Below are 24,547 nucleotides of genomic sequence, written 5' to 3'. Positions count from 1 at the left end.
AGCCAGCAGTCCATCACTTCTCCACAAGTTCTCGTTGGGCGCTTTGCCAGCGTTGGCGGGCGGGCTATCTGGAGCGTGAGGCCCATGAAGCATAAGGTTTCCAGTCCCCTGGTGAAATCCATCTCAGGGGCAGCAGTCTCTGGGTTTTACCTGGCTTGGGGGTGGGGGGGAGGTGTTTCTGGCTCAGGGGTCTTACAATCAAGGTTTGGGGGCTTGGTTTTGGTGTTGGAGCCCAGGCCTTAATGTCTGCACAGTCTGCACTCCTCGCTCTTCTGACTCAGCCAACGCTCTCTGTGTCAGTGGCCAGGTTGCTCCTTGGAATTGGGCTCATGACATGGATAGACAGAGGATGTGCAACACTTCTACACTGAAGCATGGTATCATAGTAAGGCCTTCGCCCCTTGCTTACCTTTATGGGGTGCCCCAGTTGCAGCAGTGAAGTTGAGGATCTTGGTGGGTGTTTATGTTTGTCGTAAGACTGGATAACTGTAAGGATTCTGAGAAGACAGCATTTGAAGACACATTTCTGTTGCCTGGCCTTTACTCACTAGTTAATTTTTTTCCTTTTCCCTTTCTTCCGTGCCCCTTCACATTCCTAATTTTTTTGTTATGCTTGTAAGCAGGACCTGTCTCTAATTTTATTTAGAGTACATCACTTAAGTTTTGAAAGTGCCTTAGAAATGAAAAAACATATTGGGTAGTATCCAATGTTAGTCCTACTTAGAGTAAACCCACTGAAATGAATGAGACTTCAGTTAGTCATGACAAGCGTGTTCTATTCATTTCAATGGGTCTACTCTAATACTGGATACTACCCATTTTTTATTAGTTAAGGGTGCAATCCTATGCCTGTTTAGACATATGCCTTTTTTCTGTCTAAACAGGCATAAGATTGTGCTCTAAATGTATTTGTTACATTAGTATCCTGCCTTTCCAGCAAATGATGCTCAAGGTGCTTAAAGGAATAAACAAATGCAATAAAATATAGTAAAATATAGTAAAATACAATAAACAATAAAATGCAAAGTAAAAAAATTAAAACAAAGCACATAAAACCACCAGTAAAACAATAATATCGCACTTACATAATCACCGTCCTGTGGGATAAGGATGTTCATTTCAGATGACTTAGCACTCACAATTTCACAGTCTAATGATTCCTCACTGAGGTATATATGGCAGCCTTCAGTCTTGTTAATTGAAATGGTTGGCACTTTCCCTAGTACCTAGAATCATAAAATGACTTTATAACAACTCATAACAAAATAAGCGGTTCACACCAACATAATAACCCCCACCACCACCCATCAGCCTAGGCAGGGCTCCATTAAAGCCAATCACCTTCCAATGGAGATTCAAGATACAGGTCAATCCCCTTATTTTATTGCCAGCCTGTCACAAACACCTGCTTTCCAAAGTAAGTAAATCATTTCCCAGGCATGGGTATGACTGGAGAAGTAATTCACCACAATCCCCCATTCACTTCAGCAGAATTTCGTGGAGCAGTGGAGCGCTGTGACAAAAATGTTTTTACCTCGCACCAAAAAGCCATCAGAGTAGGTGCCGGGCAAAGAGATAAGGGGATAACATTCTATAAGGAAGTCACCACCACAGAGAAGGCCCTGTCTTGGTAGCTGCCCACCTGACCTCAGAGGGTAAGGGGACCCAGAGCAGGGTCTCTGACAAAGATCTCAACAGAGCAGGTCTGTATGGAGCAGGCAGCTCTTCAGATACCCAGGTTGTAAAGCACTCTCATACAGTGACTTATCCCATCTCCAAAGGTCCTCTTAATCTCCTCCTAAAGGAGAAGAGAAAGGGGGCAAAGGGCCACCCTAAGGAGGATATTTGATAACACGAGGGAATTTCTTAGATCTAGATATATATTAATACTTTTTAAAAAAACAGCTTGTGGACAGCAAAATGGATGGGTACTGCAGCACTGCGGTGGGGAAGATTTTTAATCTCTTCACTCCTGCACAGTTTCCTCAACTTATCCCCCCACCCCCCAGAAGATGATATTTGCTGCACAGTGGGAAAACGTAGCTACCCATATTGTCTCCATTTCTCCCCCTCACCCCCAAGAGAAGCTTCAGTGGGGCATTTTGGGGAAAAAACATGGGGTGGGGGGTGGGTTAAAAACCTTCCCCCAGCACCACAGTCCCAATCCAATTTATTCCACACCCACTTTTTTAAAATCATAGACTGGAAGTCACATCTAGTTCGGCCTTGAACTGCTATATTGTACTTTAGTTTTGAAGCTTCAAATGTTTTTCAGTTTCCTTTAAATAGAAGTCTTCGGAATTACAATTCTATCATGATTTTTAAAAATGCTATTTTCCATGAAAAAGGTGGATTTCCTTCTCTATTTCTTTTTGCCAAAGGAGAAATAATAAGAGTCAATATTCTGCCAACACATATATGCAGCTAATAAATACCGCTGCATTTAGTGGAAGCAGTATATTCTAATAAAACACTGATGATTAATAAGTAGAGGCTCATATCAAGAAAGAAGATCCCTCAATACTTCTTTAAGGATCGAGTGCTCGTGCTACTCAATTTAAACTAATCCCACTACTTTAATCAGATACAGGTGTTTGCAATATAGTTTAAAGCCTATTTATATGCTTAGTAAGTAAAGGCAGTGAAGCATTTCTTCACGAGGCTTCAAGACAAGCAGTCCAAAATTAACTTCCAGGAAGACAGAGATATTAGCCAATTCTTGTTGACTGTTCCATAGATGTAAAGCACCCCATGGACAGATGGGCTGAGTCACTGCTTGTCAACAGCAATACTCAGTGCTATTTCTACCCCACCCTCACCTCTCTATAAAAGAGCAGAGGTTGCTTGAGGTCCAGTGTGTATGTGTGTATATGAAATGGAGAGACTCAATAGTTATATAATGTTTCAAACATAGGGCAAATGCATGTTAGTTACAAAACTATGAGCACAGACCCACCATTTCAGTGGTGGAATCTGTTGTATGGGCAGTAAAAGAATACAATTGCTTTTATTAGGCTGAGGTTCCCCTCAAGCCCTGCTTGCTGATGCTTCTCAGAAGCATCTGGTTGGCCACTGTTGGAAACAGGATGCTATATTGGATGGACTGTTGGCTCTGATCCAGCAGGACATAGTATATCCCCTACATGTTCCAATGTATTCTTATGTTCAAACTCCTTTTCCAGCCAGCAATGTTCTTTCTTGGGAGCAGGTTTCTAGGGCTGGGGAAGAGGCAATGTGTAAAAGTTTCAGTACTTGTCTTCCAACTCAGTAATTGGATTGAGGTGGGAAGTGGCAATCTCTAGAAGAGGGAATGGAAGCAGTGACTGGGTTCGCACAACACGACAAGCCATTGTGGGTTGTCATGTGAAACAAGCCACAGTGGGTTGTTGTGTCATCCAAACCCAGACTGCTTCTCACAGGGCAACTTATTCACCAACAAGCCACCCTGACAACCCATGGCTTGTCTTAGGGTTGTTGTTTTTTTACCTATGATAGGTTGGCGTGTCATCCAAACCCGGCACAGCCAACCCATCATGAATTGCGGCGATTGGACAGCAAGCCACTCTGCAAGAGTGGCAAACCCTCCTGCCACTCTTCCTGAACAATCTCACCCCTCCCCTAGTGCCAAAACAGCACTTTGGAGGGGCTGTCAATCGTTCACCAACCCCCTTTTTTCCCCCGACCCCTGAGATTCATGCAAATGGAGCCATAATATATTTTATTTTTTCAGCCCCAGGAATTGGTGCCAATGTCTTTGTAAAAAAATATATATATATTATTTTGTTGGTCTTTTGCAGCGCACACTTGCTGCTGTCAAATACATATAGCCTTGCCTTGTCAATGCTCTTGTATGTTTCATCTGTCAAAGGGAACTAAGTGCAGTATGAAACATACAAGGACACTGATGAAACAAGATGGCATATAGGCAGATTTGTCACCCATTGACCGGTCAGGAAAAGGGGACTAGATTAGTAAGGTGATCCCCGGGGGTTTAAGTGCGAGGGTGACCTTCCATTCGACACTTCCCCGAGTCTCCAGCATGTCCTTTGAAGAGAGATCTAGCCTCCGCCACTGTTTGCGGCTCTCGATATTCACTGAATGCATGAGGGGGAGCAGGACTTTGGCTGATGGATGTGCCCCCCACAGCCACACATTTGGCATTTGAATGAAGGGGCCCTATGTGCAGTTTGCTAGGCTGTATTCTCTTCCCCATCCTAGTCATGCTCACCTCAGGGCAGTACTTCCTATCAAGTTAGGGACAGAAGAATGGTTTCCATCAGCTGCACAGCAACCTGACAGGGCATGCTCTCCTTCCCAAGTGAAGATCACTGGACAGACATATTTTCCTGTTTTGGATTTCCCCCCTCTGTATTAGTGTTATGCATGAGCATTTACCTGTATCTGAATATCCTTGGAATTGATCACTTCAACAATACCCACAACATTGTCAAATACGAGGCCAAACTTTCTGCAGTTGTCTTGGGGTGAAAAGAAACAAAGAAATAAAACTGTTATAGAATGTATTCAATTATATCATTCATCAGATAAGAAAACACAACTGCCACAATTTGCAAACATCTATGAAACTGATTAGCTTACCCCCACAGATTTCAACAGGATTAATGACTATTCATATCACTTGTTAACACCTTCACAGGATATTCAGTGCAATCCTACTCATTTTCCCTCAGAAGTAAGTCTCACTATGTTCAGCAGGGCTTACTCTAGGTAAGAGTGCATAGGATTATGGCCTTAGTCTTCATATACTAAGAACAGGTGCACTTACCAACAGTAATGGAATTAATTTTTCCTTTTATCTGTAAGGTAGATTTGTTGCACTTGAAAATGTAAGCTACTTGCTTGAGTTCAGTGTCTGTAATTAAAAGGTCATTCTTGTCCTCCTGATATTCCTGTATTTAAAAAAAAGTTTATCGCACCACATATTAGTTATTAGCCCTGATAAGATAGTAGTATTTTCACTTTCCTCCCAATCACTATTATCTACAGCGGGTTTTGGCAACCTGAATCCCTAGAGAACATGGCCCTTGATGGGGGGAAAAAAGTTGTCCAGTCCTAGTCTACAAAGAGAGAGCGAGGGAGAGAAAGAAAGAAAGAAAATCTCACAAAAATGGGTGAAAACCTAATCTGCAATTACACCCTCCAGATGTTTCATTTGTTTTTCCACTAAGTTGAAAGTGGCACAAAAGTGTTTGAGAATGGTCAGTACGTGTTCACATGAATGCACAGTATCAGAAATTTTGCGTATGTTTTGGGTACATGATTTCCTTATAGGATTTTAACATTTAATTATTTGAACCAATATGTTCAAATCCTGTTAAATTTCCAGACATTTTTGGTGAAATTTAAATGAAAACAATTCAAGAAACTACCTGTGGATGATACAGAGACAAACAGGCCCTTCAGCAAGGAAGGACATATGTGCGTATACTGAAAGTACAGTCTTGGGATAAGAAATGCAACATATACTGGAAATATCATTTTATTGAAAATGAGTTACTGTCATACTCAACTTCTTTATGAGATCAGCAAATGTGCTATTTTGAACATTCTTCCCAAAGTCGATATCATTATTTTGTGTCATTGGTGCAAGAGGTTATGTCTGCATCATCTGATCCACAATGCTCTATGGGCAAGTGAACTTGCATGCCATTCCAGGTCATGTCAGGGCTATATTCCTCTCAAGTAAATTTACTCCTGTGGAAGTATGGCAATGTGCCCTTCCATGCAGCACACAACAGTTGCCAAGGAAGCACACTTCACCAGTATCTTTTCCCCCAGCATCTTGTCTCAAAACCCTCCATTTTGCCTGAGAAAATTATCTAGCTTGGGACTGATCATGAAAGGAAGAGTGGGTTGCAATTGTATGTTGGCTTGCCTCCGTTAGCATGAACAAAAGGAGCGGATCCCACATTCTAGTCAGCGAGCATGGAACCTTTGGAGAATGTAAATACCTGGTTCCAATCTAATCAGTCTCATAGTACATGTATTGATTGGCAATTCAGAGTACTTAAGAAGTAAAAGTCCTTGTACAGGGAATACTAATCCCACTGTAGAAAATCCAAGGAGATCATCCTACTGAAAGCATTCCAGGGAAAAGCCATAAATCAAGCCTAGGACTTGGAACACTTCTATATCAGGCTACAATCCCACGACCTTGCCGGGGCTTCTGCTTCCAGATTCCTTGCGGGATTAAGGTTGTCCTTTTCGTGTTTTTTTTTTCTTTCTAGGCAAGTTCTGTGTTTCATTATACAGCCACTAGATGGTACTGAATATAACACGACTTCAGAATTTCACTGGAAAGTTATTGCGCTTTGAAGTCCCTTATCATGTTTTCCCCGTAGATAATTAAGCTATTATAATTGCCAGAAGGGATGGGAGGGGCCCTGGAGGTTGATGACGTTGTGTAAAGGGCCCACAAAAAAATGTGAGTGACCAATCATGAGTGCACAATAAAAGCTCAAGATTTCTCTTTTGTTATACCTGGGAAGCACCCTGCCACCCATGACCATCCCGCTTCTTTTCTAAGGTCTTCAACACTCAAGTCTTTAACTGTCTGAACACACCAGCCCTTCTCTCTCTCGGCATTCTTGACCTGTGTTCCTTCCCCACTCCTTTCCCTTATATTCCTTAAGCCTCCCATTCCCTTGCCAAGCTGGTGACCTCCTGGCTGGTGTCCCCCTTGCATCCCTCCTCCTTCATTCAGACAAAGCCTACATGGATGGATGGGTAGTAATCCACCTTTACCTCTCTCACCCTATTCTCCTGCCTTTTTCAGTCCTACTGCACCTATCCTCCTTCTGCCCTGCCCCCCACCCCCATTCTTGTGGGAGCTGAAGCTATTTTGCACAGCCATGCCACCAACTCACCCCAACAACCCCTCCATCTCTCTTGCTTTGGAAGCCTCATAGTTAACCACTCAATTTCTGTTTATTATAGTATTTCAATAAGGGCCTCATTTTATGCAAAAGCTCTAACTTTTGCGTTGCTCTGTGAGTATCTTATAAGGGCATTCCTTTACCCAGAATTAATCCTCCAATTAATCCTTCAAGTTATGCACGCTTGACTACTTTTGTATTTTGGTTAACGTGCTAGCACCAGGCTCCAGACCAACATCAGGCTGTCTTCTTTTACAATACTGCCAGGGTCACATTGGGAAGAGTTTCCTGTTAGCACAAAAGTTGAGTTTTGTATTTTCTTCTCCACCACTTCCATGGAAGCAACAGAAGTCACATTTCAATCATTATATCCTAGATATAGGTAATACTGCCCTTATATTAGAGAAGAAGAAAGTTCTCGTTTTACACTGTCTAGGCCTTGAAGGCCAAAGGAGCTTCCAATATCTACCTCCAGTCCCTGATTTGCCACCAAACACTACTCCATATGATGATGCCATAAGAGCCCTGGATGACCATTTTAATCCATTGTTTTATTAGAAGACTTTAAATTCTTTTCTTGTTCTGTTACCTCAGGAGCCCATTGACCAGTATGTAGCTTCTCTATGTGAGCTAAGTGCTACTTGTGCTTTTGCAACCTTTTCAGAGGAGACCATCAGGGATCAAGTTGTCATGAAAACAAATAATCCCATCCTTGTTGCCAAATCGTTTTGTATTTTATTATCAGCATGGAGGACTCAGAAACAAGGTCTGGATGTAAACAGAACTTCACTTTATTTCTAAACTCTCATTTTCTATACTTTTCTTTCCCTTCACTTCCTCCTTCCTTCCTGCTTTCCCCCTCTGTCCCCCTTTCCTCTCCTGTACTGGAGCCCTCTAGGGACAAACGTTTTCACAACTCCAAACAAGGAAGTGCCGATAGCTATCGGAATACAACGCGCTAAATTTCCCCAGGCATTCATTCATGTTTCAGAAGGGCTTATTCCCTGAGCTACTTGCAGACATGTTTAGAAATATGAGTCCTAAACAACTGTGGTAACATACTTACACCATGTAACGTTGTTACACCAATGTCAAATGATATTTACTCAGCGGGAAGAGTAGCAGCATGCTGCTTGAATCCCAAAGCGTGAAAGGCTCTTCTTTCCCTTATGTTGATACACTTAAATGTGCTGTTGCATGCACCAAATTACTACCGCTACTGTAGTCTGTTTATTCCTGCTTATTATAAAAAGGTCAGTGATGTATCATTTTTCAGGTTACTTATAGGTGAGCTGAACTTACCACTCTCCATTTCTTTCCTTCAAGTTCTAACACAGGGCAGTGGCTCTGTTGAGGAGGCGTCTTGGGAGTAGTTGGACTTGGAGTATGGCTTTTCGTAGGAGATCGAATTGGCGCCCCTTGGGCACGAAGACTGGGATTCTTATGGGTCTTCTGGTCATCAGAGACATGGCGAAGCCCTAAGGAAACCACAAGTAGCAGCAGAAAAATATCAGCATTGTGCTCCTACAGATATTACCTGGGTCAGCGTGGTGATATGATGCCCAAACTCTCACTATTGTATTGAGACAGAGAAATCAGCAGACAGTTTTATTCTCTATCTGCAGAAAATCATTAGGTTTGGTTCATTTCAAAGCTTTATATTTGATTAAGACTGTAGACTCAATGTAAAGCTTAATGTTTCTCAAAATGCAAGCAGCAACCTTAAATGAGATCCCCAAACCAGCTGACTGGGGATTCATAGTGCAAGGCTGGTATCAGTCTTTAAATATGAATGAAGTTCTTAAATACTGTACTATCTCCGAGAAAACCTTAAAAGCTGTCCTTTTGCTTTTTCTAACTCTGTATACTTCCCTTCTATGCACAGGTCATACTATGTTGTGTATGCATGAAGCCCTCAGTCTCTTTGGAATCTTCCCTGTTTAGCTATTGACTGTGACTTTGTCCCCAATTCTTTTCCAAGTTTCTATAGGAGATGGAGGCATTTAATTTTTAACTTGAGAGCATGACAGCCGCTTGCTTGCCTTTTGAGTCATTTGTGTTGGGGTTCACTGAGAAAGCAACCCAAGGCCACTGCCTTAATTCAGCAAAGTATGGTTAGCGTTGGAGCCCCAGTATGCACAAGCAGCTACCCCTGCCAGAATGGCTTTTCTTTTCATTTGATTTCCATGGTGGAAACATACAGTATAACTTAATTAGAACAAAATCTTTGTGTGCACAAGAAATATGTGTGTGCATCGCACCCGGTGGACTAATCAGTATACATGTGACACAACAGAGGAAGAGAAATGGGGACCAGCAAGGAATTTGCAGAGTAATGAGAGAGGGAGGACATACAGAGAGAAAAAAGAGTGCTATTTTTTGCCTTCCAAGTTGCAAATTCCTCAGCCAGCAGGCATAGGGATCCTGGGGAGGCCACCACAGCATTCTGAGATCCTGAGAGCTTTCAGGATCTCAGGAAATTGACATCTTAGGTTGCAATCCTATACACCAGGGGTGCAAAAAGTGCACCTTGCAAGCTGCATGTGGCCTGCCAAGCCATTCCTGGCAGCCCATCAGATCCCCTTGCATCTGCCATGGTGGCAGCACTTTCTATCCCCTCCTTATATCCAACCTCTCATTAAGAGATCCCATTCCCTTCTCTCTGATGAGAGATCGGAGATAAGCAGCAACCGCATCAGGGGCTCTGAGGCGGAAGGAGGCTGCTGCCTTCTCCCTTCCCCAGCGGATCTGAAACATCCAGGATGTACAGGATTACGCTGTCAGACTTCCAAGGTAAACATTTCAGCATAAAGATGTATGGATGAAAGCAAGACTTTCTTTTAAAGAGAAGAGACAGAAAGCTAATGACTGTTTGAAGAGTCGCAAATGCATTGCTTTCTTCACACCTTTGGTAATCGTTTCTCCCTGGTTCAACTGGGCAAATAAGGCTGAGCGAGTTGCAGTGGAATCATCGTTTGCATTTTCTGTATTGAAGATAGGAGGGGGTCCTGGTGGTGGAGGAGGAGGTGGTGGTGGAGGAGGGCCTTGGTTGCTTGCTACAGTAGATAGCCCAGATGCTTCTGAGGCAATTGGGCCCTATAAGAGAAAGGAAAGACATGACTGGGAGTCTATCACATAGTGTCACAACTGTGTTTGTTTCATTTATTTAAGAGAGAGTTTCTACAAAGGGCTGTGTTGCTACTATATTACTCCATGTAGTAAATCTGAGAACTTCCACTCGTGGAAATGTAATAACAAGAAGGCAGTTATGGTGGGAGCATCAGCTGAAAAACAGGGAACTGTTCCACGCAATTATATTTATGGTACAATGGGATATGGATTCCAGAATTTCCTGGGGCGTGTATGTTCAAAAAAATCAGGAACACAATGGTTATGCAGAAGTTTCTAAGTCTTCTTCCACTTTAGATTGCAGCCTCTGCAATCAAACAAACAAACGACATGCAATTGAGCATCATGTGTGTTGGCCCTCTGTCTCCGAGGCAGCATGGCATGCATGGGAAGGTTGTAAAACAAGCCTTCATAAACATTAAAATCAATACCAATTTATAGCTGGGTTCTGATATTAATTCTGAGTAAGAGAAAATTGAGGCTCTGGTGTGGACGTTTGTTCTCAGTTCTTTAATGTCCTACAAAAGCCTATCTATGTGAGCACTGCATGAGGAAGCTACAGCAGAACGTGTGTTGACTTCAGCATGCGACCTCTACAAAAAAGACATGTTATAGGTTCTCAAAAGTTCATCTTCTCTTAATCTAGCAGGTGTTTGCTATTGCAAACCATTCTTTAGATTAAGTGTGAGCAGATGCTTTTAACAATATATCTTTATAGAAAGTATTTAAGCTATTTAACTAGCACAAATGGTGACAACGTCTGTCTTCTAGGTTTATGTCAGCTGCTTTCTTTGGAACAGCTGCTCTCTCATTGCTGCCCATTATATCATATACTTCATCAAGCAACCTATGAAAGTATTTGTAGGAAAGTATCTGTTGGTGTTTGTTCTTGTTTGTGAGTAAGATCCATTGGTTGCCAACTGTGAAATCGTTTGCAAGTAATTAATTCCAAGAAATATTAAGGGAAATGGGATTAAGGTTGATAAAAATCACACAAAAGGAAAGCTTTACTTTGAAAGCGAACACATTGCATTTTAATGTTAAGTGTATCCTTTGGATCAATCATTTTCAGAGAAATACTGATGTAGAAAAGATACTAGATTCATTTTCTCACAGCTTAACTGGTAATAAATCCAACTGTGACGCCCAGCAAACAAAAGCAGGAGTTATAAGCACCCGCCCTTGGAATGAATTTGTCTATGCTTTCCATGTCTGCTGGAGACAAAAAAGGAAGCTTTCCAAGGATAAATGTTTTGTGCTTCTGCTTTTACCTCCTTCCTCTGGAGACCAAATTAAAAGCAAGGGGAGAGGTATTACTTGCAGGGACTGTGATCAACCACTCTCACACATACTTGCAAGTGGGCATTGTGAGCAATGGCGTGGTGGTACACTTTAGTAGTGGGACAGGCAAACTCCTGGGACACCCCTTCCACAATGCCTGGCTCTGAGGAAGGACCCCCTCAGAGCCAGGTATTTGGGCCTGCCCAGCTCTCTGAAGAGCTCTTTTTCTGGCCAGCATGGCTGTTCAGAGAGCCCACCCTTTGGATTGCCCTGACAGGAGAGCCCCACTGATTGTTCTCCCACTGTGGCATTTGCCGCAGAGGGAGTGTCAGGCCAGCAGGCTTTCTGGAGCACTTCCTGTTTGTTGCTGGGCAGGTGACAGCTCCAGAGGGCCCCGCCAGCCCTGCTCTCCCATTGCAGCAAATGCCACAGAGAAAGAGAGTGGCCAGCAGGGCAATCTGGAGGACTTGGTACAATGCCATCTTGCCAGAGCAAGGCAGCGGCTAGGGGCACTCTTGATGGGGATGGGAGGGGCATGCAATTTGTCGCTCCTCCCACTCCGCTGCCTGAAGCGAAGGATTCTCCCCACCTCATGGGACGGCCAGCCCTGCATCTGCTACTAAGGAGACTTCTTAGTGGGTGAAGGAAAGCCCACATGCACTTCCCTTGGGCAACTGCAGGTTTTTTGAGGAGAAAGTGTGTGTCTGTGATGACAAGGGAGGGGGCATAGCTCAGTGTGACAGAGCAGCTGCTTTGTATGCAGAAGGTCCCAGGTTCAATCCCCAGCTTCTCCAGGTAGGGCAAGGAAAGAATCTTGCCTGAAACCCTGGATCACTGCTGCCAGTCATTGTCGACAATACTGGGCTCCATGGGCCAATTGTCTGACTCGGTATAAGGCAGCTTCCTCTGTTCCTATGACAGGCATTATTTTAACCCACACTATTTTTCTGTCCCATTAGAAAAAGGTGACTCTATTCTATTTTCCATGAACTTCCTCCTCAACCCCAGCCCCCAAACTCAGCAGAGGAACTCTGATCCTTGGAGAGGAGCTCTAGGAGGGTCAGGGAGCTCTGGGGGCTGCCAGGGAGAAGAGGGCAGGGAAGTCAGCTTCTATACGCTTCCTTCCATGGGAGGATATCTGTATCTAACCAATTAAAACATTGTAATCATGACTTTGTTATGTCCCATTGATTTCAATGGGCCTGCTCTAAGCCTGTATCCAACCCATTCTTATTGTCCATGAATATTTTTTATTTATTTATTTCTATTCTGCCCAATAGCCAAAGCTCTCTGGGCGGTTCACAATATTCACCTTTTAAAAGACTGTAAGACAGTGTCTGGGAAAAAAAATAATGCTTGTGTATTAAATAATAATTCTGGTGAATGGATGCCAAACGCCAGCATTAGTTTCATATGCTAATGACAGTAAGCTGCATTTTATGCATATGTGAAAGAGACACTTGAACTGTGAATGAGGGAGACAGGTGGTCTGAACAATGACAGCAATGAACTGAAAATCCACCCCTTCCCCAAGACAACCAATTACTGGTAGTCTCAAAGGAGAAATTTTCACTCTCCTAATAAAAAGATACTAGCATTGCAAACTCTTATAATCCTAGTTACATGCTTAATACGATTACAGAGCTCTGTATCGTCCTGTTCATACATATACGCACACATAAAAATGAGGATTGTAAAGCTCAAAATATCACGTATCAGCCTACAGAAACAGGTGGACTATGGCACAGAGACATAGATCTTTTGTTAAGGTGTTTCTTCTGTAAATGTATACTAGTGTTGTCTCTGTTAATGACAACATTTAGACCACCTGCCTGCAAGCATTCCTGCTGCACAATGATATGCTAGTTACAAAGTGAAACAGCTGATGATCATTGCCTCTATTAAAAAAACCCCCAATCCATATTGTTTATTAGCTGTAGTGTTTATCTGGTTGTCTTAAGCCATCCTAAAGGGGGTGGGTGGGAAGAATACTAGTGCCATTTATCACCTGTTCAAGATTTACCATGTTGCCTGTTAGTGCTTCATTTAGCCACACTATTTAGATCAGTGAGCCAACTTTTGGTCTTGGGATTGTAAAATGGCTTCAATTGTGATTAATTCTACCACACATGGCAATTCTATAGCCTAGCTGCAAAAGGTAAATGCAGTGATGATCTGAGACACTGGCTTCCCCACAATTGTGGTGTTATTCTATGAAAATAAATATGAGTAAACTATAGACTGAGAGGGAATTCATTCCCATTTTCTGAATCAGTTGTTTTATTACAGATTATTGTCCGTTAGTAGTGATCTGATCATGTTAAAATGTTCCTTTTGGAAAGGACGCATATTATCAGAAGTCATGACACAAGACAACGGGATACAGTGATATATAAATTCTACTGAACCAAAATATTTGGCAGCCCTTAGAAGCTATAGACCGTTGCTTCTTGCAAAATTATGAACAACAAAATTATGAACAAAGGATGGAGTTACACTCCCTCTGAAGACCCAGGTTCTCTTCCAGGTTCCCCCACCAAATGAAGTGAGGCAGGTGGCTATAAAAGGGAGAGTCTTTTCAGTGGTGGTGCCCTGTCTGCAGAATGCCCTCTCCAGAGAGGCTTGTCTGACACCTACATTATACTCTTTTCAGCATCAGGTTAATAACTTTTTCTTATACTCTACATTTTTAGAACTGTTCTTAATGCATTTAGATCTTCATGTTTAGATTAATATTGCTGCTGGTTTAACGTTGGTTTTATATGCTGCATTATTTTTACCCTTTGCTGCTAGTTTTAACTTGGTTTTATTATCTGGTTTGCTTATCATTGTGTTTTATGTTTTCAATTTCCCTGTACTCCACCCAGAGAGCTCCAGTTATTAGCTGGTCTAAAAGTGAAATCAATCAATCAATCAATCAAACAGTGAGTAGTGTGGATTGAGTTATACGCCAGGTGCACAATGAAGCAAATACATGTCTGCCTTTCTTCTCAACTCATCTATTCACCTAGCCAGCCTTCTAACTATCTTGCAAGTGTCTTTTTTTGTAATGGAGCAAACCTCAACCCAGCATATTATCAAGTGTTCTGCATGCTTTCAATCTATAGGAACTTCTAGAGAGCCTTTGGAAGAGTTGAATGAAGGGCTGGCCCTACCATTAGACAGAATAGACAGACACCTCAGGTGGCAGATGCTGGGGTGGGTGGATGCAGAGCAGTGGCAAGGTGTTAGGGGACAGAACTGTGTGTGCCACACAGCCTGCCCTGTGCCCCTAAACTGGCTTGATGTCTTCAGGGGCAGTGGAGGATGCTGTTCCGTCGCCAGTGTTGAAGTAGGATTAAACTGCCAATCCAGTCAGCATCTCTATGTGGAAGGGGGGGGGAGGAGACATCTTGTGCTTTGCCTCAGGCACCAAACTGTCTCAACCCAGCCCTGATCTTGCATGCACTCTGCAAGATTTATCTTAGTGCTGATAGAAAGTGTGTAAAATTCAGCTGCCAGCATTATCAATTATTTCATTATTCATTTAAGAGAGAGGATAAGCAATTGCAGATCTACTAGAACTTTTACCTCATGGTAAATTTCTCCAGAATAGTACTTGCAATTAGCCATTCCCAAGGATCAAGGAATACACTGGATCATACCCTGGCAAAATACTCCAGAGTAAAAGAGAGTTAGTATTATTTGACTTTTCTCACAATGAAAAGAAAGTCAAGAAACAAAGCACTTACAGTTTTACTCCAGGTGAGGCCAGTAGTATGGTATTCTTTGATGTATACTTGAAGCTCTGCCCAAATATTCAAGAATGACTTCACCCAATCAACATGACGCAAGTCACTGTAACATAATGAAAATATTTGTACATGCATTTAACATTTTAGGTTCCATTCTGGCCATGAAGATCAACCAAAATGTTTCCATTGTCTTTACTTGGGAACAGCCTGAATGAATCCTGTTTAAATAGATTCATAAGACAATTCAATGAGTCATTTACCAGAGCCAATTTAGTAAGGATACCAGTGGCTTGAAGACTGCAGCCTTCATTAGAAAATATGTCCAGGATCAAATACTCAGGCTACATGTATGCGTGACAGTGAATTATTCACTGACAAGGATCCATGCTTTCTTCTAGATCACTTTTTCCCAGCAGTCAAACGACAACATTTTGGTTCTGTGAAAATCAGATTCTCTCCCTCCCCAGTGCTGCGCAACAGTATAGCATCTCAGTTGTGAGGGCTGGTTGGAATGTGATTGCATGAGTTTCATAGGCCTCTATTAGACACAGATTATAATATCATCAGTGCTGAGTTAAACTGGAGCATGGGGTCTCCCTGGAGCTTCCCCATCACTGTACATCTATTGGTTCCTTCCATAGCTGTCTCTCATGCTGGTTCTCCCTGCCCCCATAAACTTCTGTGCTGTGTTGGTATAGAATCCTGACTAGGTTATGTCAATGTTGCCACAGTTAAGTAGTCCAGTAGTATAGTGGGGCTACAGAATTGCCCACCCAATTGAAAAAAGGCTTCATCACTCTTTGACTGCAAACTATGAAACCTTCAGTTAAGCTAGGGTAATACAGCAATACGCCTTATTAAGCAAGGCTTTGCTTATGTGGTTCAGGAGACAGTGAAGAGCTTGCTCATTATTCTGCTCCCTTATAGATCTCCTAGAGAGGAATTGCTTGGTCTCTGGGGGCCAGAATAGTGCCCTGGTATTTGCTGTACAAGTTACCATATATGTGAAACTCTTTGGATGAATTCATACATTTAAAAGTGACCTAGTTTGCTGTTTTAGTGGTTAAACACAGGCAGAAATTTGCAAACAAGAATGCAGCAAACTGTACTGGTGATCATCAGAATATCAGTTCCTTCCCCCCCACACCCACCTTTCCTTCATTTTCTTTTGTGGCTAATCTGTCATTATTGAATGTATTTTGTATGTTTTATGTCAGGAGTAGGCAATGTGATGCTTTCCAGGCGTTTTGGACTACAACTACCATAATCCTTGACCATAGGCCATGCTGGCTGGGGCTAATGGGAGATACAGTCCAAAATATCTGGAGGGCACCAGGTTGCCTTCCCCTTTTTAATACTGCAAATGCTTATTGCTTACAATAAATATTCTATTGACTGACATTAGTGCTGAGCGACCCAACTAGCTAGATGGTGCTTAACTAACTGGATTGTTCCCATAATGTTAAGCACTTTGTCCCACTGATTTCAATGGCAGAATTAACCATATGCTTAAATCTCACCCACTGAAATCAACGGGTCTTCTTAACTGCACCTGGATCATGTCCTTTGTATTTAGGTACTTGTTACTGCCCCCATTATGCTTACACAATTTTTTACATTTTAACATTTCTTTCTTTAATGTGTACTTTATCAGATAGAGCATTTGTCCCATTGTAACACTTGACCACAGGACTCCTCATGTAGATCTATAAAAATAAAAGTAACCAAGTTCAGCAGGGCTATAATTTTAACATTTAAAATGATCTGAAAAGGCCTTTAGAGGCTCTTATAAACCAATCCTGCTATGTCAGGCTGGCAAATTTAGAAAAATACTGGTGTATTGTACAGCAGTGGAGATATATATATATATATATATATATATATATATTTATAGAAGTTTTAAAATAAGATATTCTTTGGAACGGGGGTGGGGCCCAGCAGCCCATGACCCTGATACAGCCCCAGGGCCTCCCCAGCTGGTCCACAGCCCTGTCCCCTCAGCATTGCCCCTACAGCAGTTACGCTTGAAAAAAGAGTGTGGTGCAGTGGTTAGAGCATTGGACTGAGACTTAGGAGACCTGGGTTCTAGTCCCTACTTGGCCATGAAGCTCACTGGGTGCCTTTGGGCCAGTCACTGACTCTCAGCCTAACCTATCTAACAGGGTTGTTGTGACGATAAAATGGAGAGGAGGACCATTTAATGGTCCTCCTCCTCCATGTAATTCCTTGCAAAAGGAAAAAAGGTGGGAGATAAATGTAATCATTAATAAATAAATAAACAATACATAAATAAAATTGGAGCCAATGGATCACCCATCTCCCTGTGCTGCTATCCCCCCCTCCCGAAAATCACATGGCAATAAAGCATTTAAAAACCTCCTATTTGCTCCAGTGGGAGGCCTTTTTCAAGGCTAATTGCTGTGTGGGGGCTCATCTCTGTGTGTGCGCGAAGTGTGTGAATGGGGGCGATGTGTGAATGAATGTGTGTGCATGTGGCTTTGGCCTCACCCACCACTGGCATGAAGCCCCTGGTAGGTTCCCATGAGCGAATGCGGCCCTCAGGCTGAAAAAGGCTCCCCACCCCTGCTTTATAACTTGATAAAACTGGTTCTGATATATCATCTGAGAAAAGTAGCAATTAATTGTGGGGGATAACTCACCTATGTTTGTAGTCTTTTAACACCCTGTTAGTATAAAAGGTAGCAGCATCATTCATCTCCTTGACATAAGGCCCTGGCTTAGGAGACTAAGGAAGGATACAGGACCATCACACAAATACCGCAGGAATTAATTTCAAAAGAAAGAGAAAAAATATATCAGATCACAAGGCAAAACCTCCTCCACATTTTAGATTGCAGACATAAAGGTTGGATCCAAGAGTTAATGCGGCTGGTGGAAGCTGATTTTGCTCCCCCTCCTCCCTATTGTAGCCCCCCTCAAAATGCACCATCAAGGGTCAAGGGACCCTGCTGAATGGGAGGGAATTACTGAATTCAGGAATTCCATTTCATATATAAGAAACTAAACCTGGTCCTTGGGTTTGCATGATGTTAAGGTTTGAGGCCTACAGAGGCAAAGGAAAAAAGGGTCAGGCTTAGAGGCCTGGGGGGTTTTGATCAGGAGGAGGTATCCCTGAGAGAAGTAGTTTAATTTCCCTAGTTAGGTTTCAGTTTCATTTCCCCAGTGAAGTTTCATTTCTTCAGGTTTGAAACAGTACTTTCAGTTCTGAGGAAGGAGGATATATAAAGAAAGCAAGAGAGCCAGTAAGAGCAGCTGGGGAAACCAGAGCCTGAAGAGGGAGCAGGAAGAAGCTGCCTGAAGAAGTACAGCTAGGGTAAAGGTATTTGCATTTTGCAACTTATTTTCTCTTAATGCCTTTTGTAACACTCAACTCCATTGTGTAAATACCTTCAGTTGTAATTTGCTCACTATAATTCACCAGTAAACTGTTGTAGTTAAACCCTGTGTCTAGAGTGTCAATCACCTCACACCTACAGCCTAAACCCCTCGTTTTTGGAAAGGGGGAGGTAAAAGAAGGAAGATAGGAGTCTTGAGAAGGCAAGAGATCCTTAAGGAGTTGCTCAGGGGATCCAGGTCATAAGGGGAACTCTGTCACATGGATAACTTCCAAGAGAACAATCCTACAATCTTGTTAGATTTCAGAGGTGGAAAGGAACATTAGGTGAAAATGCCGTCTGCAAGCAGCCCTTCCTGTGCCACAGTCCACGCCATTCATCAGGGTCCTCAGCCCTCAATGGAGCATTTTAGGGAGAGTGCTGTGAGGAGGAGGGGGCAGGGAAGTTAGCTGCTGCCAGCCCCATTACACACATTTTAACTATAGATCCAAACCATAGATTTTGAAACGTGGGGATGGGGAAGCCATAGTCTAAACAACTCAGATTTTATTTTTAGCTTTGCACAGCATATCAGAAACATTTTTTTAAGTCTACATCTAAAGTTCAGAACTCACGACTGCTATCCATCCAAGAGCTGGAACACTTTCACTGACAGCAGACAGATGATTAAACATGTTGCTTCCTCGGTTTCTCTCTCTGAACATCTGAATTTCTTGGATCTTGTCTGATATTGGTTTTAGAAGATTGGCCACTTCGTGCTGCATTATTAAAAAATAAATAGCTATTACCACTGGCAGAACAAAAATATACTTGACCTGCAGAGAGGAGAAATTAGGCTCATCAGAGATATCTGTAGATATTATGAGTAACCACATAGATGTGCTGATTCATACTTATCAGTTATCTGCTATCTGTTTGTGATTTACTCTATGGGCAGAAAGGCAATAATAAATATTTTAAATAAATACTTAGCACCTACTTCCCTTTCCTTTGTAGGTGACCATGCTTTTATCATGGTGTCTGAGCCTTCCATCCTTCCGAGGTCAGTAAAATGAGTAACCAGCTTGCTGGGGGAGAGGTAGTCATGACTGGGGAAGGCAATGGCAAACCACCCCGCTATAGTCTGCCATGAAAACGCCAGCGCAAGCGGCATCCCTCTAGGAGTCAGTAATGACTCGGTGCTTGCACAGGAGGAATTTTTCCTTTCCTTTCCTCAGTCAGAACTAGCCTTTATGAAATGAATTCAGTAATTCAGTTTCAAATATAAGAGACTAACCCTGGTCCTTGGGTTTGCATGGATAACTTCCAAGAGAACGATCCTACAGGACAGAAGCTCGTTAGATCCCAGAGCCCTTCATCTGCCTGCTGCCAAGAGCCAGTTAAGGTGAGAGGAGCAATTGGGGGTTGGACTCAATGGCCAGGGGTTGGACTCGATGGCCTTGTAGGCCCCTTCCAACCCTACTATTCTATGACAATGAAGGCTTTCCCAACCTCTCTGTTCTCCTCTGTTGTATTTTGAACTAGATGGGCTTCTGGGCCTGTCTAGCTCACTTATCTGGCTGGGAACGGAGGCCAAGAAGCTTGTGGATCTAGCGGATCCACATCCTCTCCTCTCCCCTTCCCACCCCAGCCACCAGCACACACCCTTTTCTCCCTCCACATCCTCTTCCAGGGTCATGTCAACCTAAGGACGGGAGTTGTCACTGAACTTTCCATGGCAGCTGGGAGGCATGGGGTAAATCCCCGCTTGGATTCCCCCCTCCCATGGTCAGAGCTCTTTCTATGGTCGGGGAGAACACCGGCATCCTTTGGCCCCACAGACACTGTCTGGAGGCATAAAATTGCCCTCTAGAGCACTGGTCTTAAAGTGGGATGTGTGCACCCCAGGGGGTGCACAAGACGATCCATGGGGGGGGGTGAGCCTCCTGATAATTGAGCAGCTTCCCGCAATGATGCAGCTGCGATGGAGGAAGCAGAATGGGACAGGAGCCCAGAGGGAAGCTCCATAGCATTTCTCTCTTGGAGCCAGTCCGATCCTGCCTCTGCTGCGGCCACCGAGAGCAACTGCACCAGTCTCTGCCAGGCACGGCAGAGGAAGCCGTGGCACCGGAGCAGCTGCCACCCTGCCGAAGGAGATTAACCCTTCCTGCTCTCCTTTGGCAGAATGAAGCCGAGAAGGAAGCGTGTGCTTTCCTCTCAGCTCCCATCCTGCCAAAGGAGAGTGGGAAAGGTTAACAGCCCAGGCCAAGCCGCCAGTCGGCCAAGGAGCAGGGGCTGTCATATCTGTCCAACTCTGACCAGGGCATGCAGCCAGCAACTGGCGCAGGCAGGAGGGGCCTGGCCAAGTGTGCCTTTCCTCTCCTTGCAAGTTGACAGTGGTGCCCTCACTCGATCGTTTGCTTTCAGCGTATGATGTGTGCCCAGTTAAGTGGATTTACGGATTATATTATCTAGTATTAACTAAACTAACCCTCACAAAATGGACAATAATATTTTTTTAGTGAGAGCAAAAAGGGGGGTTGTACCATTAATAAAATAAATACATATTTCAAAAATATTGTTTATTTCATCTTTATCTCATCCTTTTTAATTTCTATTTTTTGTGTATGTTTTATAATGTACATAATATATTAGTATAGTAGTACATGTATATAATTTATAAATAAATAAACATACATATATTGGGGCTGCGTACTCAAGAATTTTTTACTGATAGGGGTGCACAATCAAACAAGTTTGGAGACCACTGCTCTAGAGGTCATAGGATTCACGCATTTTCAGCCCAGTTTTAGTCAGCAGCATGACCCATCAGTAAACCTTGCTTTCTAGTAGGTACGCAGTCTGAGAATAGGTGAGCATATATAAACTAGTTATTTTGTTTTTAACTGATATTTTCTCCCCACCCAATCTCGGGAAATACGGACAGCTGTATTGTTCGCTAGACTGAGATCTTCAACAACACTAGCTCAAAGTGGGAGTTTGATTACCTTTCTCAAAAGATTTTGACTGTATTTCTCAGAGACCTATTCCTATAACATCAATCCCTCTCAGCCTGAGTGTGAAATATTAAATAAAAACCAAATTGTCTGTGGCATATACCTACTGTTTCTATAAACACAAAGAGACCCACAAACTTTCACTGAAGAGTTTAAACTTTTCACATGCACAGCAGTGATCACTGTCTCACACACTTAGCATTCTTCTCTCTCTCTCTCTCTCTCTCTCACTCACACACATACACACACACACACACACACACCCCAAGAGCCAGTGTGGTGTAGTGGTTAGAGGGTTGGACTGGAACTTGGGAGAGTGAGTTCTAGTCCCCACTCGGCCATGAAACTGACTGGATGCCTTTGGGCCAGTCACTGACTTTCAACCTAACCTACCTCACAGGGTTGTTATGAGGATAAAATGGAGAGGAAGAGGATCATGTATGCCGTGTCAGGTTTCTTGCAAGAGGAAAAAAGGTGGGATATAAATGTAATAATAAATCAATAAGGTCTTGTATACACTCTCCCTAGTAGCTTTGCTGGATGAGAGGCCCCTCGGTCTTTGTTCAGTATGATGTATAGGCTGTTATGCTTCCTCTAGAGTAAATCCACTCTCAAAGAAGCTGCCCAAAAGCTGTGATGAGTGTCATCACTGCATGCTTGTACCAGCCCATCTAGCAGAGGCTTCTGCGAGGGGGAGGGAAGGAGGCTCGGGCAGCCATAGGTTATGTCATATGGCTGCCAGCCTGGTCTCCTCCCCTCCCCAGCAATGCCTTTTCCCCATCTCTGCACTCTGTTTTCCAAGTGCGGAGAGGTAGCTGGCACAGTTCTCTCTGTGCCAGCTATTAGGGGGAACGAGGCGGGGAAACGCAGTTTCCTGGCTCCATATTCGGAGCCCTGGAAACTGAAATATCCTATGTCCCCCAGACGCTATCTAAGGGACATAGGATTGCTCCCTCTGACTCTGGACAAAATGGTCTTACAGGAGCCCCCTCTTTAGAGGGTAATGTGTATTACTTCACTTCCTTAAAAATGTGGTAAGCCAGCTCTGCTGCATTTGGAAATGCTTCTGCTCATTTTGGTGAGAAGGGCCCTAGACCTGTGCCCCAAAGTCAGAGCTGGCCCAAAACATTTTGCTGCATTTTGAGATAGAATGGCAAATGGCACCACCACCCCCAACACCAATTTGAGGTGCCTAGTAACCAATTTATTTTGGCATCTGAGGCAATAAATCCCACCAGCACCTCCCCCTGGGAGTAAAAATACAATAATAATACTTTAAATAATGTATTAATAAATAACCAACTATTTGCTGCCAAAATCAGCTGCCACGAGGTGGCTACTGCACTCTGTCTAATGATAGGGCTGATCCTACCCAAAGTCCTCCCCTAAACGCTGTACTGTTTATACCACCACCCAGAACCAGAGCAAATACTGAGGATTGACATTAGGTGCTCATGGAAACTTGACCTGATTAGGATAATGGCCATGTTTAACTAGGCAATGAAAGAAAGAAAAAAGCAGTGAGAAATTCAGCTTATTGTGAGGACTTTTGCATAATAAAACTGTCTCCAAGCCAAGGCCACAGAATAAATTCCCCTGCTAAATAGGAAATGCTAACAGACATAGAACAGCAAACAATCTTGCTGAGTAAGAAGTACTTATTGCGTAGGAAGATTTCATCCTAAATTATACAGGTAGAACCTAAAGGTTTCTACTAAGAGTTCTATATTGTCAACTGGATGTCTGCATGTACCTTCAAACTCTAGGATTTGTTCTGATTCCAGCTGTATGGATTTGCAAACATACTTGGTTGTCATTTGGATTTGTTCTTTTATGAGAAGTGTGATTTATGAATAATGTATAGAAACTGCATATTGACAGGTATGCTTGTCAGGAGAACTTTAATGCCAGACCAGCTGGGTTACTGACTGGTATGAATAACAAATTTTTGATGAGGGGAAAAATATTTTTAACACCATTTATATTTTCAGTTACATTGGTTCCCAGTCTTATTATCTTTAGTTGTGCCTCTTGGCAAGGAGCCAACTTCCCCCTCCGATGCTACTTGTAGAAGCTAACATTTGCATGGTGTGGCTTTAACCCTGATCCCCATTCATAGCTACAATTTACTTATTATTTATTATTTTTATTTATTTTATACACTTCTATCTCGCCTTTCCTCAAAGGAGCCGAAAGCAACATACCAGATCCTACTCCTCTCCATTTTATCCTGACAACAACCCTGCCAAGTAGATTAGGCTGAGAGTTAGTGATTGGCCCAAAGTCACCCAGTGAGCTTCATAGCTGAGTGGGAACTAGGAGCTGGATCTCTCAAGTCCCAGTGCAACACTCTAACCACTATACCACACTGTCTCTCAAATAGCACTAAGTGCTCAAGTCAAGTGACACACATACACACACCAATGGTTGGAAAATTTTAGAAGCAAGTTTTTAAAGCATTTTAATTTTTTTAAGTATATGAAAGAATGAGTACTTGATTAGACCAGATGTTGCTTGTGATCCTGTCTAGAATAAACTGATCAGTCTATTCCCACTCTGTGTCATTTTACATATGTTCATAAGTCTATTCTGGCCCATTTCCTCATTCATCTGTGGATTTTTTAAAACAATGCAGAAAAATGTTCATTTAAACAAAGGTTTTCAATGTTTATAAATGTACTTTATCCTAAAATATTCATTTAAAATGCATTTTGGTACGTTTTTTGAAGTGAATGATAATTACATTCCAATCTGCACATTAGTCCACAAAGTCAAGATCAGGTCAGTTCACATCAGAATGCATAAAGACTGAATTCCTCAAGCATCCCTCTCTAGGTCACAACTCAAACTGACTTAGGGTCCAACTACACGATTCATTAAATAAGGAGCATGCAGCTGTCCCTCAGTTTTTTTCTCACAAGGGCCTCAATACAGATCAGGAGCACTGAGTTTAAACCTTCCTCCAGCGCTTGTTTTCCATGTGCAGGTGCAAAAGGGGTGGGGAGCCTATGGGGGTGGAATAAATTTCAGAAAACAAGCAGCTGGGGGAGGTTTAAACCTCCCCTACCCACATGCATTGGTCCCAATCTATATTAGAGCCACGTGCTTATTTGTGAGTAAAAAAGGAATGGTTCACCTGCACATTACATATTTAA

General features: G+C 42.8%; 1 protein-coding gene across 12 annotated transcripts in view; it reads right to left on the bottom strand.

The window, feature by feature from the left end:
- The window catches only part of CAP2 (cyclase associated actin cytoskeleton regulatory protein 2), a 73,462-nt gene that overhangs the window by 15,797 nt on the left and 33,118 nt on the right, over window positions 1-24,547 (bottom strand). For 5 of the 12 annotated variants that reach the window (XM_084850285.1, XM_084850293.1, XM_084850289.1 and 2 more), the window contains 8 exons: window positions 19,011-19,154; window positions 17,701-17,786; window positions 15,038-15,143; window positions 9,803-9,992; window positions 8,199-8,374; window positions 4,787-4,910; window positions 4,396-4,478; window positions 584-1,226 (listed from right to left, as the gene is read on the bottom strand). In XM_084850285.1, coding sequence (XP_084706411.1) covers window positions 957-1,226; window positions 4,396-4,478; window positions 4,787-4,910; window positions 8,199-8,374; window positions 9,803-9,992; window positions 15,038-15,143; window positions 17,701-17,786; window positions 19,011-19,154 — 1,179 coding nt within the window. In that variant the 3' untranslated portion in view covers window positions 584-956. Of the gene's footprint in view, window positions 1-409; window positions 498-583; window positions 1,227-4,395; window positions 4,479-4,786; window positions 4,911-8,198; window positions 8,375-9,802; window positions 9,993-15,037; window positions 15,144-17,700; window positions 17,787-19,010; window positions 19,155-24,547 lie in introns of those variants that run through there. The other 7 variants (XM_084850288.1, XM_084850294.1, XM_084850291.1 and 4 more) reach the window with 2 other exon arrangements.

This window comes from Heloderma suspectum, chromosome 4 (genome assembly GCF_057233095.1).
Source record: "Heloderma suspectum isolate Gila_16-S chromosome 4, 16-S_ref, whole genome shotgun sequence".
Classification (NCBI taxonomy): domain Eukaryota; kingdom Metazoa; phylum Chordata; class Lepidosauria; order Squamata; family Helodermatidae; genus Heloderma; species Heloderma suspectum.
This window is presented reverse-complemented; position numbering and strand designations above follow the sequence as displayed.